The 17,664-nt window shown below is 34.3% G+C and overlaps 1 protein-coding gene and 1 long non-coding RNA gene across 4 annotated transcripts in view; one reads left to right on the top strand and one right to left on the bottom strand.

Moving 5' to 3' along the window:
• The window catches only part of HOOK3 (hook microtubule tethering protein 3), a 107,068-nt gene that overhangs the window by 3,194 nt on the left and 86,210 nt on the right, over positions 1-17,664 (bottom strand). For 2 of the 3 annotated variants that reach the window (XM_058290076.2, XM_058290077.2), the window contains exons 17-22: positions 16,351-16,385; positions 13,034-13,116; positions 12,382-12,482; positions 10,060-10,164; positions 9,835-9,906; positions 6,169-6,305 (exon numbers count right to left, since the gene is read on the bottom strand). In XM_058290076.2, the coding sequence (XP_058146059.1) occupies positions 6,169-6,305; positions 9,835-9,906; positions 10,060-10,164; positions 12,382-12,482; positions 13,034-13,116; positions 16,351-16,385 (533 nt within the window). Of the gene's footprint in view, positions 1-6,168; positions 6,306-6,707; positions 6,842-9,834; positions 9,907-10,059; positions 10,165-12,381; positions 12,483-13,033; positions 13,117-16,350; positions 16,386-17,664 lie in introns of those variants that run through there. The other variant, XM_058290078.2, reaches the window with a different exon arrangement.
• The window catches only part of LOC131276605 (uncharacterized), a 110,515-nt gene that overhangs the window by 38,920 nt on the left and 53,931 nt on the right, over positions 1-17,664 (top strand). The gene's annotated exons all lie outside the window — the stretch shown is intronic.

The following is a 17,664-nucleotide window of genomic DNA, read 5'->3' as shown; positions in this document are numbered from 1 at the left end:
AAGGTATGAACAGATTAATTAAAAGATAGTTTACTTTTCATTAATACAATTCCAGGAAACAAAAAGTTTCAAGTGTGTTTGAATTTGAGAGGTCTTGGCTTCACAAATGCCATGTTGCAAGAGTCTTATTAATGTGACATACAGTCAATTCCCAGTAGCCCTAATCCTGCTTCAAATAGATTTTAGACTTAGAACTTCAGACTTCTGACATTAAAAATTCAGGAAGAGTACAAAGCCTGTTTATTTGGGTTACCTTTTAACTTTTTCTTAGCGAGTGCCCTAAAATAAGGAAAAGAATCCCTGTGGAAAAGATATTAATACACTATGCCACAGGAAGAGGAGAGGGAAAATAATTATTTAATATTAATAAAGTGCTTTGACTCTTGCATTAAAGTATAAATGATATATAAATGATTACAGGTAATAGTAAATAATATTAAGACTTCTCTAATAGTGATATATATAAAATAAACACTGTAGAATGTATACATAGTAATGAAATAACTGCCCATAGGTTGACAAATCACCAATAATAAATATGAGTCCCTTCTATTAATGTTATAATAAAATTGCTGAACTAATTATTTTCCTTCATCAATTTAGAAATCTCTTAAAGCAATAACTCCTGTTCAGAAGTCTCTCACATATATTAAAGCCTCAGCATGCTTTGGTAGTTTTCTTTTTCTCATTTTGATGTTGCTCTTCTCATGATATTTAGTTCATGCTTTAAGTTTTAAGTACATATAATTCAGGTTATTTGGTAGCTCCATGGGCCTAAAATTTTGAGGCTGTGAACACCTTCTCTGATGATTTCATCTTCAGATTCTTATCATGTAATTGAGAGCTTAGTGGGAATATTATCAAGTACCTATAGCTTCTCCTTGAATATACTTAAAAAAAAAAAGTCTATGCTTTATTTTAAATAAACCTTTGCTTGTGCCTAGGATATATAATTAAGGGGGACATAAAATTAAGGCTGTGGTTTATAAACAAGATGAAGTGGCAGATCTAGACAACTATTAGAAGTTATGATTTTCAGACACCACAGATTTCTTCTCATCTCATCAAACCATAGTATCCTTAACTGGCTTATAATCACAATTTTAGATTAGATTTAGCAATGGATTAACATTCTAAAAAATGAAATAGATGCTTTCCTCACCACTAATAAACATACACAGTTAATATTGTGTATGTGATTAATGCCCAGTGAAGAGAAGGACAATTAGAAAAGATTTGTCTATTCTCTTTATCAACTGATTGAATAATACAGAAGATTTTATGTAAACTACTACCTTTAGCAACATTTAAGTTTGTATAAGTTTTCATTGTGTTAATCCTTCCATATGCCTGGATATCTGTTTATAATTAGGCTATTTCTTTTCTGATAACCCATTCTACTGTCTCGGAATGGTCTTGCCTTAAACTTCTGTTACTTTCTTAGACTTCTATCCTCACTTAAATACTGTGTACACACCTAATTTTACAGAATATTGTTGGAAAATAGAAGAAAACAAAAATAATGAAGAGGGACTACAAATGATTCTGATATATAATCACTAGGAAACATTTATGGACCCCCACAACTGGAAAAACTCATATAGTTACCATAACTAGACTCAGATCTCGGTTTCTTAAACTAATGCTCCACCTCTATCATTTAAGTGTAATGTGAAGAATCTGAGGATATTCCTGTTTCAGGAAAACATTAAGTAAAAATTTTATAAGTTTTTACATTCATAAAGATAATACATGTCAACTAGTTTGATAAAAGGCTGTTTGTAAACAAAATCATCAGTACATACTTCCCAAGAATGTAACTAGTAATTTAAAAGAGATGGGTGCCATTACATTTGTGCTGTCCTTCATTTTATAAAAAGGAACCTAAATATTAATACTTGAATAATTTAGAGATAGAAATTATCTGTGTCACCAGCATATTACTGTTTTTTAAGCTCCTGAGAACAGTATTTACTATAAAACTTTAGAACATAATTGTCCTGAAATTGGACAGTAAAACATTCTCAAAATCTTCAAAAAAAAGGAACATACACAAATTATTTAAATATGCTTTATAGAAAGTAAAAAATTGGATGACAAATACATTGAGAATAGCCTTCCTCACATAAAAAATTTCATAATATAAAATAGCCAAATCACTATAGTTACAAAGAATAAGGTCTGAAACCTCTTTCTAAACATAATGACACTGGGTTGAAAAACTACCAAAAGAAGCTGTCATTTTGACAGCTGGGACTAGGAAAAGAGATTATCTTTATTGAGAAGAAAACCCTTTTAACTTATAATTAGGGAAAAATAAAAACATGCTAAAATAATTTTCAAAGAATCTGATATCCCATTTTATTTTGTTTGGTACATTCTTTCATCAGACTCTAGGATATCACATAGACTTCAAGTGCAATACTACATCAGCTTGAAGGTATTTCTATGCAGAGTCCCTTCATAATATAAGACTAAAAGTCAAAATATTCTTCCATAGTTGAGTGAATAAATAACAAAAAACATTTTGTCTTCATGCTGTTATTTTGTCCTTGCAAAAAAGCAAGAGGTCAAGCACTTTCCTTTTACTACTTTAGGATCAAGCGTATTCTTATCCACATGGCTGTAAGACTAGGTTTCCACTAGCTGTGGGTAACAGGGGCTTTTCCAGATAAATCTGACATGTTCCAATTGGGAATAATTGTACCATTCCTGGATCTGGGCAACTGGAGATTAAATGCAGGCAGTTAAGAGAATTTTAAAAATTTAGATTTTGTTTCATGATAATTCTTACATTGGGATAAAGATTTTCAAGTTTTTAACATGGTGATATTAAAATAATAGGTTAAAGCTTGTTTGTGAGCAAGAGAAGCTCAAAAATATTTCCTATGTTTAGTTACCAAGAATAAACCAAACTGCCACTGAAAAAGAAGTATAAGTAGCCCATAAATAAAACATGTATTTTCTTCAACCTAACATCTTTCATTTAACTATTCCATACTGCTGATTTTCATTCATTTGTGAGGACTAATGAAATATATGGGCTGAGATTTCTGACTGGATAATATTTAGCTTAATTTGCACAACTGAGTTTTTATTACACAAGCAAAACAATAAAACTTCAAAAAATTACAGACTACAATATTATCTTTATTATAATCTAATCATCCTCTATTAAGCCAATTTTACTGGCTAGGGATATCTAATTGGAAATAATTCAAACATGATAGACAGATCCTATATTTAGGGACTTCGTTTCCTTCATTATTATCAAGTAATTAGACAAATGAGTAAAAAGATATGATCAAGTGTTTGAAAGTTCTTTAAAATATGGTCAATTGCATTATTTATATATGGAAACAACTATATTTGCAGATTTTTTGTCCCATTACAAACTTCTTAAATATATACTGCAGAACATAAATGCTATAATGCTTTAGTATTATTTTAACTATTAATTTTGTCTTTTTTTACCCTGGTTAGAATGAAAACAGAAAATAAGCTTTTTGTTTATAAGAATTTGGACACTGTAGTAATGGCTCACTCCAACCAAATGCAGTAACACTGTACTTATTCTATTGTTGGTAGTATGACTAGCTCTACGGTATAAGTATACAGTAGGATGCTGAAGAAAAATTAGAAGTAAAACCTCCTTCTAAAAAACTTGGCACATTTCTGACTCACTTAGAAGAAAATATCTGGGTGGGTAGATAGGTAGGAAACTGGGATCTTATCTCATGGAACATGATCCATTTAATGAAGTAGTTCATAGACTCTGTTTTCATTCATCTTAATCTGCAGTAAAATTTCCCAATAATTTTAATTTCACTGAGGTTAGTGTTCAAGCCCTAATTTGTTTTTAAAACAGGTGACTCCTTATGCTTTTGTAAAGTAAAAGGGATAAGAACCATCTTAAATAAATATTTTTAAATTTTTTATTGTAAAAATTTTCTATGTTGGTTTGGTCTACTAGATCTCCTGAGGAAAGCCCATAACGCACTCTAGTCTGGTGACTCCATTAATTCCTGGTGCTTTATGGTCTAATTAGGCAAAAGTGGTTCATACTACATCAGACTTCTGTATTTATTGTAAAAAATCAGCACAATGCCTGGAATTATTTCTAATACCTTTCTTCAAGTACAGTTTCTGAGCACAAATGGAAATGCTACTAATTTGTAGGTCAACTGTTCTTATTTAAAAATGAGGGAGTTAAAATCAAATATTTAAATAGTTTTTTGAAAATTCTTAATATTTAACTTGATTTAAAGTTATTTGTTTGCATTAATATAGAGAACTGGGAAACGGACTTGGCCCAGTGGTTAGGGCATCCGTCTACCACATGGTAGGTCTGCGGTTCAAACCCCGGGCCTCCTTGACCCGTGTGGAGCTGGCCCATGCGCAGTGCTGATGCGCGCAAGGAGTGCCCTGCCACGCGGGGAGCCCCACGCGCAAGGAGTGCACCCCGTAAGGAGAGCCACCCAGCACGAAAGAAAGTGCAGCCTGCCCAGGAATGGCGCCGCCCACACTTTTCGTGCCGCTGACGACAACAGAAGCAGACAAAGAAACAAGACGCAGCAAATAGACACAGAACAGACAACGGGGGGGGGGGGGGGGGGGGGGGGATATTAAATAAATAAAAATTAAAAAAAAAAAAATAGAGAACTAAGTGAAACCTGAACTTCTAAATAGCAAGTGCATGAAATAAACCCTTTTATTAAGTGAGCTATCTTAAAAAAAATAAAAAAATAAAAAAAATCAACCTAAGGGATTTTTTTTTTTTTTGAATGGGCTATGGTACACGAAAAAGGCTGGAGAGAACCAATATAATTTGGGACCAAATACTTAAATCAATATGGAAAATTAGGCAGAAGGCATTTCATTTTCAAATGAATGATATTTCACATTTATATAGCATCTTATGTATATTCAAAGTACTTTACAATCATTTATTACTTGATAGCCATTCAACGATGTAAATAAGCATGTTACCAATTTGCCAACAAATGTAAGCACTGAGAGGCAACCAAGTTACCCTAGAGAATCCAGTCAGTAACAAATACCTGGACTAGTAGATCGAATTAAGAAAAAATTTAAAGAAACCTGCCATAAAACGTCACACACAAGTCATTTATGGATGTTAATGTCTGATGTTAAGTTAATTATCAGGAATTACTGAGACATGGAAGGGTTTATATTAAAGAATAAATAAAACAAATGAGGTACAAGTCAACAAGGAAATTGCTCAGAAGGTAAGGCTACCTATTACTTACAAATTTATGAAAAAAAATATTTTAGATGTAAAGGACAATTGAAAATATAAATGGCAGCCACATTGCTAGTATTTGTTCCTCAGTTACCGCGACATTATAAAACAAGAAAAAATTAATGCACTGCCTGATTATTTGTTCTTTTATTTCCCCCCCAAATAACCTCACCAATGCATTTACTTCTGCCAGCATACAAGATACCAGAAAATAATGAAATTCTGTGTATTTACGTTTTAAAAATAGTCTCCAAATCTTTGGACAAATTTAATTTCCTATAAAACAATGTGAAAACTCATTTTTTCCTCTCTAAATAGTTCTAGCAGTTGCCTTAGGTAAGACTGTATTAGCACCTCTGCCAATGTATTTATGTCTTTGCAAAAAGTGCACCTGCCAACCATTCTATACAGTAAATATGCAAGTTATCTGAAGTGCATTTGGAAAACAATTTAAAACACAGATTAATACATCATAAAAAGATTAATTCCCTTTAAACAAAGACATTCTTATAAAGCATGGTAACACATAGGCACAATAAAGAATATAAATTGTTTATCAATTATTGGCAGAAAATTTAATTCATTACAAAGCCTACACATCATTGGGGAAGAGGACATTTTCATACAAAGAAAAGTAATACACTATTATACAACACTTTTAACTGGGCATTTAAAAAATTTTGGCACATTAAAGGGAACTGAAAGGACTACAAAATGAAGGAAAAGGAAATTAAAACATTATAGATACAGGAAAAAAGTCCTCAAGTGAGAAACAACTAAATATTAACATAGAATGGGGACAAAAAATAAGCTGGCTGAATTTCCTGAAATGCTGTTTGTTATATGTAACAGAAGTATGCTTTGAATGCAGGTTGTTTTTTATTTCTAATGCAAGATTTCTCTACCTTGCTGTGGCTGGTTGGACATGACCAGGATAAGATCTTCGTGTGCTGGTTGCTTGTCTTTGCCTAGCCAGAAACGACTGGCCTGAACCTGTACTAGCGAGTCTATCTTCAGCTGCCTTTTTATGCAGAGTCATTCCCTATTAAAAAAAAAAAATTAATGTAAAAAGTAACGGAGCACACTCTCACAAAAGAAAATTTTATCATGCAGTATTTGTTACTTTGCTTCATAAGGCACAATTAGGAACAGAATTATTCTCTTCTCATTATAGATTAAAATCTTATCTTGTAGAAGCATCTTAGCCCATCAATTTGGTACAGATCTTCTTTTGGAAAAATTAAGGCATAATTTTCCAAATTTTTTTGATCATCCACATTCAATCATATTTCCTTCCAAAATTGAATATATAAAGTGATTTTCTAAGAGAAAAGTACAACTGATTAAGTAGCACTTGATTCACAAGGGTTTTGGAAATCACAAGGTTTCTTTAAGACTAGAAAAACTCAAATGTGCTTGTTTCCTACACGAGATAAATACATACCACCATGTTGTTTTTCTTCACATCTGGCAGACTTATATTCTCAAACAAGTTAAGAAAAGTTCCTGACAGCCCAAAACAGAGGGCCCAACCGAGATGCAGGGGGTTCTTCTTGAAGGCAGGAGAAGGATCACGTACTAGTTTAGAAAAGAGAGGAGCCACTGCTTGCTGGGCCTCGACTACGTTAACAGGGAGGAAGAAACCTTAAGGATGCCCTCTGAACTTGGAGGAATAATAACAATGACAATAGTAAAACTTTGCCAAAAGCAGACGTCTGTGAGTAGACTAGGAAAAACGTTATTTTGGTACTCATTTGACAAGTCTGTGAAGAATCCTAGCCAAAGAAACATTAAGAACTGAGAATTTCTGTCTAATCTCACAAATGAATGGATACAAGTAAACTGATGGCAAGACGTGGAAGTTATCAACAAGAAAAAAATAAGTAATTGGGAGACAAAAGGATGGTCAGGTAGATAAGAACAAGTAATGTGAAAAGGGACCCAGCTTTCCCAGAATCAACTACAATGCACAGCAGATAGGAGACGAGAAGCATCATTTGTTAGTTTCCAGGGAAAACACTGGTATGGCTTTGCATTTTTAATATTATTTCAGTCTACTAGAAATATCTCAAAATACAACATTCTTTTATTTTCCCAATAAAAAATCCAGAACATGTTTTTTGCTCATTTTGCAATCAAAACCTTTCAGGATTTGAATAAAATAGATACATATTTATTGGGAATCATTAATTTATTAACTTGGTAAGATGTACTTAAAATTATATCTTAATTAAAATGTTTTTTCCATTTCACATTTCAAGCAATTTATTCAAATTCTTCATACACTTTTAAGACTTCAGTATCTTTATCATCACATGGCCATTCTGAGGTACCTAATACCTTTTTTCAGCACTTATCATCCTTTCTTCCACTTACATTGTTTGAGATGCAGAACTTCATAATGTAAATACTGTTATTTTATCTGAACATAACTTGTATGTATCTACTTGAAGTTATTTCTTCACTCTCCAGAGAACTACTTTTTAGAATACAGAATACATTTGATTCCATTGAAAATGCAATATATGTGAAGTCATAAAAATCAATAAGGAATATGAAATTACTAATAAAGAGTGAAGTTTAGAGCTCTGGGATTGGAAACTTTAAGCTTTAAGGAGCACAACGAAGAGACATAACAGTTGGAATTAGGACTCATTCCCAGGGAACTTCTTAACAGATTTATTTATTTATTTATTTATTTATTTATTTATTTATTTATTTATTTATTTATTTATTTATTTATTTATTTATTTATTTATTTATTTATTTATTTATTTATTTATTTCTCTCCCCTTCCTCCCCTCCTCCAAGTTGTCTACTCTCTGTGTCCATTTGCTGTGTGTTCTGTGTCTGCTTGTATTCTTTGTCAGCAGCACTGGGAATCTGTGTGTCTTTTTGTTGCATCATCTTGCTGCGTCAGCTCTCCGTGTGTGCAGTGCCACCCTGGGCAGGCTGTACTTTTTTTGTGCTGGGCGGCTCTCCTTACGGGGCGCATTCCTTGCACATGGGGCTCCCCTCCACGGGGGACACCCCTGTGTGGCAGGGCACTCCTTGCACGTAGCAGCACTGCGCATGGGCCAGTTCACCACAGGGGTCAGGAGGCCCTGGGTTTGAAACCTGGGCCTCCCATGTGGTAGGAGGACACTCTACCCATTGAGCCAAATCTGCTTCCCTTAAATATAGTTTTAACCAAAGGCAAATATAGACGTGAACAAGACATGTCATGAATTAATGGCTTTTTGACAAAGAGCAAATCATATTAGGAGGACTGGGAAACTAATCTTTAAGAGGCAACATCAACTGCATTGTAAAATAAAAACATTGATATTGGACTAGTAACAGAATTACAGGGTCAGAGGGGATGTGGAAAGGAATCTGGTCCAAGTACCTGACTTAGGTTACTAACATTTTGATAAGGTAGAAGTAGTAATCTTATTGGGAAGAAGAGAGAAGAAAAAGAAGGCAAAACACCTAGGAAAAAAAGAAAGCATAGAAGTCTCCAAAATCCACAGCTATTCATATCTAGAAAATCTTACTAAAGCCCAGAATATTGATAAACATTTGTTTTCCCCTGCACTATGCTGAACTTTTTTGTGTTGGAATATTCAATTTCAAAACCTGAAGTGGTTCAGGGTCTGACACAGTTAACATTTTCCAAACTCTATGAGATAAACAATCCTCAGTCTAAGTAGCACTGCTATAAAGGATACTGAAATAGTCCACAAAATGAAAACTACTTCACCTGTTTTTAGGTATTATTAAAGTCCCTTTCCCATAGGGTAAGTAGCTCTGGAGGACAAAAATCAAACTGACATTTAAATTTCAACAAGTCAAACTTTAGGGATAATGATGTCTCAAAAAGCCCTGATCCTGTTTATGGTGGTCCTCATATTGCCTTTCCAGTCCTAAGGCTGGCATTAGGGTATTGTGAGTGTGTGCTAGGATAGCAATTCCCTTCAGATTCATTCTGTGGCTTTATGTCTATAGTAAAGGGTGTAAAATAAGCATGAAATAGTTACTGAGTTTTACAGTCTGCTTTTTTTTTTTAAGGAGGTACCAGGGATTCCAAGGCTGTGAACATGGGAAGTAGGAGCTCAACCACCAAGCTAAACCTGCTCCCCTACAATCTTTTTTTTCTGAACAATTTTACTGAGATGTAATTGACTTACCATAAAATTAACCCATTTATTGTAAACAATTTAAGTTTATTTACAGTGTTGTATAATTGTGTGCAATCATCACCGTAATGTAATTTTAGAACATTTCGTCACCCTCCAAAAAACTCTGTGTGCCCATTAGCCTTGCTAAATATTTACTCTGTGTCTGGCACCCTGAAAAGTGCTTAACAGATTTTATTTCCTTTAGTTTTCCAAAAACCTCTGAATTTGGTATTAGTATCATTTCTTCATGGATGAGATAGCCAAGGTCCAGAGATAAGTTAAACTTGCCCAAGATTACACAAAATACTAGCGCCAGAGCAAAGATTCAAACCCCACCTTGGCTGACAACCTTCCCTTTTCAAGCCATTAAGGAGACGCCCTACAGTCTCTTTTGAAGTGCTGTTTTCTTACCATATTGTACCAGGCACTAACGATGTATTTCTCTTCCATCTCTCTCTGACTCTTCGTTTTTTCATATTCTTTCTAAAAAACAAGCACAGGTAAAGATATAAAACAATTCATTATCAGTAAAATACATACAATTAACTGTAATCATGGATAAAATAGTATAATATAGTAAAAATTCCTACAGATAATCAAAAGACAAATATTTTATTGTATAGTATAGAAAACTACCTCTAATGAATGGAACAGTCGTTCCCGTTCCTGGAGCTGATTTTTAAGAGCTTGTATTTCTGGTGCGGCTCCTTGATTCTGTTTAGGGTCTAATGTGCGGATGACCTGCAAAAACCAATCAAAGGAAAATTTTAAAATCTCACACCTAAAGGATAACAGTTAAAGAAATAGTTGAACAAAAAAATCAAAGAGTAAACCTTGTGAGAATCAGAGGAAATCTTACAAGGATACTTTAAATTTTAAATGTATAAAACAATACACAATTGTTGCAACTTAATTATATAAAAGATTCAGTTATAATAACTGACATTTATCTCTTTTTCACTTTCTCCCTAACAGAACCCTAATTTGGTTCACTAGCCACCTGCCTCTGAACAGATATGTACTTGAGGGTGTGGGTCCAAATGGTTTCAGCCTGTCACCGCGGCCACATCTCTTCTGCCAGTGAACTGCTTTAGGTATGGGCATGTAATGTGATTCTGGCTGATGAGTGAGAGGTCTTTTGGGAAAGGTCTTTTTGCTTTTTTGCTCTTTCCCCTCAATACTTTTAGTAAGGAAAACTTGAAAGAATAGAACAATAAAAACCATTTATCCTTAACACAGATTCCAAATTACCACATTTTATTCCCCCACCCCCAACCCCATTTTGTTTTGGGGACCATTTTAAAGTAATTTGCAGACCTTGTGATACTTAACAACTAAATACTTCAGCACTCATCTCATTAGAAAAAGACATTCTCCTACATAATCACAATTCAATTATTCATCTGTAAGAAAATTAACAATTCTATAAAATTACTATTCAGTCCAAGTTTCTATCTCCACAATTGCCTCCAAAATATTTTTTATAACTGACCCACTGCTCCTAATCCAGGATCCAAAGGTTAATGAATTGTATTTTACAGGTAGGTTCCTTTGGGATCTTTAAAAATAGAACAGCTTCCTATTCCCACTGCTGGTTTTTGTTTATTAATAGACATTGACTTTTATCTCAAATTCTGGATTTATCTGATAGTTTCCTCAAGGTGTTATTAACCTTGACACTTCAAGGTGTCAATAACCTCATTTTTCCTGTGAACTAGAAGTTAGGAATAAAGGGTTGATTAGATTCAGGTTAGATTTTTTTTGCAATATTACATCATCACGAGGCACAAGTGTTCACTGTCCCATCATTAGTGTTGCTAATTTGATTACTGGTTAAGGTAGTGTGATGGTTAGGCTAATATGTCAACTCAGCCAGGTAAGTGGGCGCAATTGTTTGGTCAAGCAAGCACTGGGCTAACAGTAATACAAGGACATTTATGGGCTTTAGTCATTAGTTAGTTTACTGCAGAGATGGCTGGTTACATCTACGATCAACCAAGGAGACTGCCATCAGCAATGAGTGATGTTTCATCCAATCAGTTGAATGCCTTAAAGGGGGAAGTGATTTCAGCATTCAGAGAGAATTTCCCAGCTCCTCTTTGGACAGCCAACATCCCGGAAACTCATCAAAGACCTTCACTGGACTTTCATCAGAGCCCCTGGTTTGCAGCCTGCCTACGGACTTGTACATCCCTACAGTCACGTGAGAGAATCTTAAAAAATCTTATACTATTTACAAATATCTCCTGTTGATTCTGTTTCCTAGAGAACCCTGACTAATACAGCTGGTAACTACCAGTTATTTCCTTTGTAAGGTACATTTTGCTCTTGGTAATTAGTTAAGTAATCTGTGGGGTGACTTTTTTTTTCTTTTTTTTTTTTAAGATTTATTTATTTATCTCCCCTCCCCCTGCAACCCCGGTTGTCTGTTCTCTGTGTCTATTTGCTGCGTCTTGTTTCTTTGTCCACTTCTTCTGTTGTTGTCAGCTGCACATGAATCTGTGTCTCTTTTTTGTTGCGTCATCTTGTTGTGTCAGCTCTCCGTGTGTGTGGTGCCGTTCTTAAGCAGGCTGCACTTCCTTTCCTGCTGGGCGGCTCTCCTTACGGGGCGCACTCCTTGTGTGTGGGGCTCACCTATGCGGGGGACACCCCTGCACGGCAGGGCACTCCTTGCGCGCATCAGCACTGTGCATGGGCCAGCTCCACACGGGTCAAAGAGGCCCGGGGTTTGAACCGTGGACCTCCCATGTGGTAGACGGACGCCCTAACCACTGGGCCAAGTCCGTTTCCCGGTGACTTGTTTTGATCACTGCTTCAAGGTCAGGTCATTTTCCTTTGTTAAAAGATTTCTTTTCTTCTTTCTTCTCTACGAAAAATCACTGTAAATGCACTACGTTTTTAGACTTCTGTGAAATATGATCAGAAACTGGACTACGTTACGCACAAATTCATACTTACACTTTTGGCTTTCTCTAAGTATTTTTTATATCGTTCTTCCATTTGCTTCATTTCCTCTTCTTTCTTTCGTAAAGCTTCTTGTAATTCTTCAATTTTTCGTGCTATAAATATGAAATAGTAAAAAATATCTATTTTTTAGATTGTAACAACTTTGAAAATATTTCAATTGACAAAATAACTATTAATAGCTTTGGGAGATTGGTCTTTGAAAACCAACTTGTCTTTTTTTTTTTTTTTTAACAAAAGCCTTTCTTACAAATAAACAAAACCAGCAGTATGGAAGTAAATTAAAAAGTGAAAGTCTGTCCTGCCCACATCCCACACAAAAGAATTAAAAACATCAAGCTACCTACAAATTTAAACATCAATGGAAGAAAAGATTTGGCTGACTTATATGCACCTACACAATGAAAATACCTGATTTCATAAAATATTCATAAGATTTGTTAAAGAACAACTCATAACTATAATTAGAAATTTAAGGAATATTATGAAGACTGTACAAGGTTTCTCTAAATAAGGCAAATTCTAAAATTGCTTGAACATGTGAAAGGGCCTAGTTTTAAAACAAATAATTTTATATGAAAGCATTACCAGTAGGTTAGTATACACTTAAAACAATTGAAAACTATGCTAATTAGGAAAAACTCACAGCTGTTGTTAAATCTTGGTTCAAGATCTTCAATAATGGCTCTTTTCTTCTGCAATTCATTATTGGCTTCATGCAGCTTTTCTCTGTTACAAAATATATAACACCATGTCACCTACTACTGTTTCTGTATTTTTCACATCAAACAAAAGATAAAAATTTCTTTTTTCTTCTTCATAGCAGACATGCATTATGAAATAGACAAAAGACCTAACCAATGTGAACTTAATGTTTTCAAAATAAAAGTAAAAAAATCTCTTTTCAGAGCTTGAAATAGTCACTTCTTTTTTATTAACCTGCACAAGAAGGTACAAGAACTGAATAATCTTTGCAAAATCTTGTGAAAAAGTAAAGTTCTAAAAGAAAGAATTAACAGAAAGAACTCTATACACCATTAAAAAAGAATGAACTAATGATATATGAAACCATGTGGATGGATTTTACAGAACAATGATCAAAGGAAGTCAAAAACGAAAGAGTAATACTGTGTGACTGCAATGACATGATGTTCAAAAGTGGCAAAACTAATGAAAGGTGATAGGGATCTGCATGGCGGCTAATCTGGGGAGGCAGTCAATCGAAGGGGAGGGAGAACAAAGAATATTCTAGAAATACTCTATTTTGATCTGCGTTACCTGTGTAGGTAGGTCAATATTCATCAAGTTGTACATTTGGGAACTTAGGATTTGTGTATTTTACTGTATATAAGTTGTACACTGATATAAAAGTAAAAGAAAGAATTAACAGAAAGCAAGCTTTATGTCTTATCTTCCTGGCATTTAGGTAATATGTGTATTTCTCCCTTTATCATAGTTAGCATTGCATTATTAATGTGAGAAAAATTTGAAAACACAGAAAAAACTACAAAGAAAATAGGGCATTTGTTTAGTCTATCTCTGATCTTGTCTATGCATAATACTTTAATCTTTTTCAATAAATCCTTTTTTGAGTGACATTTACTATATACACAAAAGAACATATATAACATATAGGTACAGTTTAAAATAAAAAAAAAAATCAAGCCCAGCAAATCACTACTAAGTTCATAAATAGACATTATCCTAGAAGCTTAGAAGCCCATACATGCTCCTAGCCCGTTCTGAAAGGTAACCAAAATTCTGAATTTTGTTTTAATCATTCTCATGATTTTCTTAACGGCTTTATTGGTTTTATATATATACCTAAATGACACATTGCTTCGTTCTGCCCAATATCTACTTTATAAATTAGTAATCATACTGTATGTACTGTTCTGTGATTCATATCTTTTACTTAACAAACATGATCTTGAGGTCATCTACGCTGATGTGTTAGCACCAGTTTATACATTTTAACTGGTGTATGGTGTTCTACTCTTTGAATAGATCTCACTTTATCTTTCATTTTACTATTGTCCGACATCTGTATTGTTCCCACTGTGCTGTGATTACAAACAATGCTGGCCTGTATTTTCTTTTACATGTGTCCCAGTACACATGGACAACAGTTTCTCTAGGAATCTAGGGACCATTCAGGAGAGTGGGTCACAGAAGATGTGCATATTCAAACTAAATAAAATGGTGTAGTCTCCCGTCAGCAGTGAATTAGAGTTACCATTGCTCAATATCCCTGGCAAATTTCAGTGTCTGATTTTTAAATTTTTTACCAGTTTGGTGTGTGTAAAATGGTCTCTCATGGTAGTTTTAAATTTGTATGAAATTGAGCTACTTTTGAGATGTTTATGGGCTCCATCCTAACTAAAAAATCCTTTCTGATGAAGATTTTTACCATGTAAATGACTGAACACCAGAACAATGGACAAACAGTTTCATGAAATAGCAAGTATTCTATTTTTTACAATAAAGTCATGGGATATGAAAAAAGGACAGAATTAAACACTAAATTTTCCTTCTAAGTAAACTCACAAATGCTAGGAAGTAACATTTTTTGTTTTCTAGAACACTAAAAATCTGCTCATTGTTAGACTATGTCAGCAAATCTCAGATGCCAGGAGTCTCATTTCACCTACACTAAAAAAAAGAAAAAAATTGGATAGCTTGAGGCAAACTGCCAGACTGAAGAATTTCTTTCCAACTATAATAGAATAAGTAGAAATGATCTCTGAAGTACTAAGGCTGTCTGGTTAGCAGAGTGTAACATCAATTCAGGGCAACACTCCATTCAGTGTTTAATGTTTGTAAAGAGTTTTGCTAGAAAGTGATAGGAGGGATTAAGGTTGATACCAGGTGTGAGAAAAATTATGAAACATTCCTAACACTGTCAATCTCAGATACAGATAGACTGACAACCTTTATAAAACTTAAAAATGTACCTAAAAAGGCGAGAGTTGGCTGGCCATACTAGAGCAAGATTGGTAAACTACAGCCTGTGGGCCAAATCCAGTCTGTTGCATGTTTTTGTAAATAAAGTTTTACTGGAATACAGCCACACATTAGTTTACATATTGTCTATGGCTGCTTTCAGGCCACAACTGCAGAGGTGAGCAGTTATGACAGAGACCATGGTTTGCAAGGCCTAAAATAATTACTATCTGATCCTTTACGGAAAAAGTTTGCTGAATCCTAGTCTAGAGTATTTCAAACTCTTCGCTATGATTATAAATGTAATAGAAGATATAAAACCCTTAAATCTCATTTGAGAAAACAGTTCTAGGGAAGCGGACTTGGCCCAGTGGTTAGGGCATCCACCTACCACATGGGAGGTCCAAGGTTCAAACCCCGGGACTCCTTGACCCATGTGGAGTTGGCCCACGTGCAGTGCTGATGCGCACAAGGAGTGCCGTGCCACGCAGGGGTGTCCCCCGCGTAGGGGAGCTCCACACACAAGAAGTGTGCCCTGTAAGGAGAGCCGCCCAGCGTGAAAGACAGTTCAGCCTGCCCAGGAATGGCGCTGCGCACATGGAGAGCTGACACAGCAAGATGACGCAACAAAAAGAAACAGATTCCCGTGCCGCTGACAACAACAGAAGCGGACAAAGAAGAACACGCAGCAAATAGACACAGAGAACAGACAACTGGGGCGGGGAAGCGGAGAGAAATAAATAAAATAAATCTTAAAAAAAGAAAAGAAAACAGTTCTAAAGTGGTTATTGTTTTGAATTGAAGACCTGGATAGAAATGACCCTTTAGATACTATTAAATAAAATTTAATTATTTTTAGAAACTTAAAACAGATATCCTTGAAATATGCCTTAAAATTTTCTGTATCTTAAAGTGTCACCCATGCCATCGCCCAGACACTTTGTAACTACCTAATATAAAGCATTTATAATTTAGATGCTAGATAATTTGAAAATGAGCCACAACAGCTTTTATACTTACAGATGTTCTTCAAGTTTCTTTTTGAGAAGAACTGACTGAAAATGGAAAATAGAAAATAAAATTTATTACTTAATATTTTAGCTAATAAATTATTTTAAAAAATTATTAAGACTGTAGTAATAACTAACTCTGGGTAGCCCTTAGTAATTTCTTTGGTCAAAGAACTCAAAACACACAATGTATCCAAGCTTAATTGTCTTTGATAAAGGAAATAACAGCCCATAGTGATAGCAATCAATATAAAATATCCATTTAGAAATAGGTATCTGAATTCTTCATTTGTAGTCAGGGAAATGGATTAAAAAGCCACCTGAATATAGATCTAATATTCCTGGACTCAATAGTCAGATAGCACTTCAAAAATAAACTTTCCCTAGATAATTTTTATATTGTTTTCTTTGCAACCTGATAAAATCTGGGATGAATTTCCATAAACACTTATAGACTATTAGTAATTTATGAATATGCACAGGTTGCAAATTGTTTTTTGATGGCATGGAAGTATGAAGGATAGCATATGCTTGGATTTTAATATGCTGGAGATTACAGCTTTGGCTGGTTACTTGAAAAAAAAAGTTCCCTGAAAAGTAGAATGTCAGAATTGACCTAAAAAATAATAAAAGACATTCTATATAGGACCAACCAGTTTCATAATTAAATTTAAATGTGTATGGGGAAAACTGTGTGTGTGTGTGTAAGAGGGGCAGGTGGGTAACACTGGAAGTCTGTACTTTCTGCATGATTTTACTGTAAACCTACACTGCTCTAACAACAACAAAAAAATAACCTTGTAGGGCACATATTAATGAACTCTATGAAACATTTTGAGATAATTAATTCCTTGAAACCCAAATTACAGAGGCTCATGAAACAAACTGTCCAATTAACCAATTGTAGTGTTGAGGTGAAAAAAAAAAAAGCACACCTCATGCTATGTTCTTTGATTTTCCATCATCTTATTCATTATCATAACTGTTCATTTCATTCTAACACAGTTTCAGAGTATTTCAAATTCACTTATTTGCTCAATATGTTAACTACAACTATATAGGTAGACTACAACATCCTCTACCACTGCATCCCCCAGGTATTAAAATATATAATTTTCAATTATTGCTTGTTCTTTATTTAGTATAGGGGGTAAAATGTAAATAATTTGTAAGAACTATATAGGTAGACTACAACATCCTCTACCACTGCATCCCCCAGGTATTAAAATATATAATTTTCAATTATTGCTTGTTCTTTATTTAGTATAGGGGGTAAAATGTAAATAATTTGTAAGAACTTTAACAATTTTGTACTTATGTCTTA

The sequence above is a fragment of the Dasypus novemcinctus genome, chromosome 29 (assembly GCF_030445035.2).
Source record: "Dasypus novemcinctus isolate mDasNov1 chromosome 29, mDasNov1.1.hap2, whole genome shotgun sequence".
Lineage (NCBI taxonomy): Eukaryota > Metazoa > Chordata > Mammalia > Cingulata > Dasypodidae > Dasypus > Dasypus novemcinctus.
Note: the sequence above shows the minus strand (reverse complement) of the source record. Positions and strands in the feature narration are given on the sequence as shown.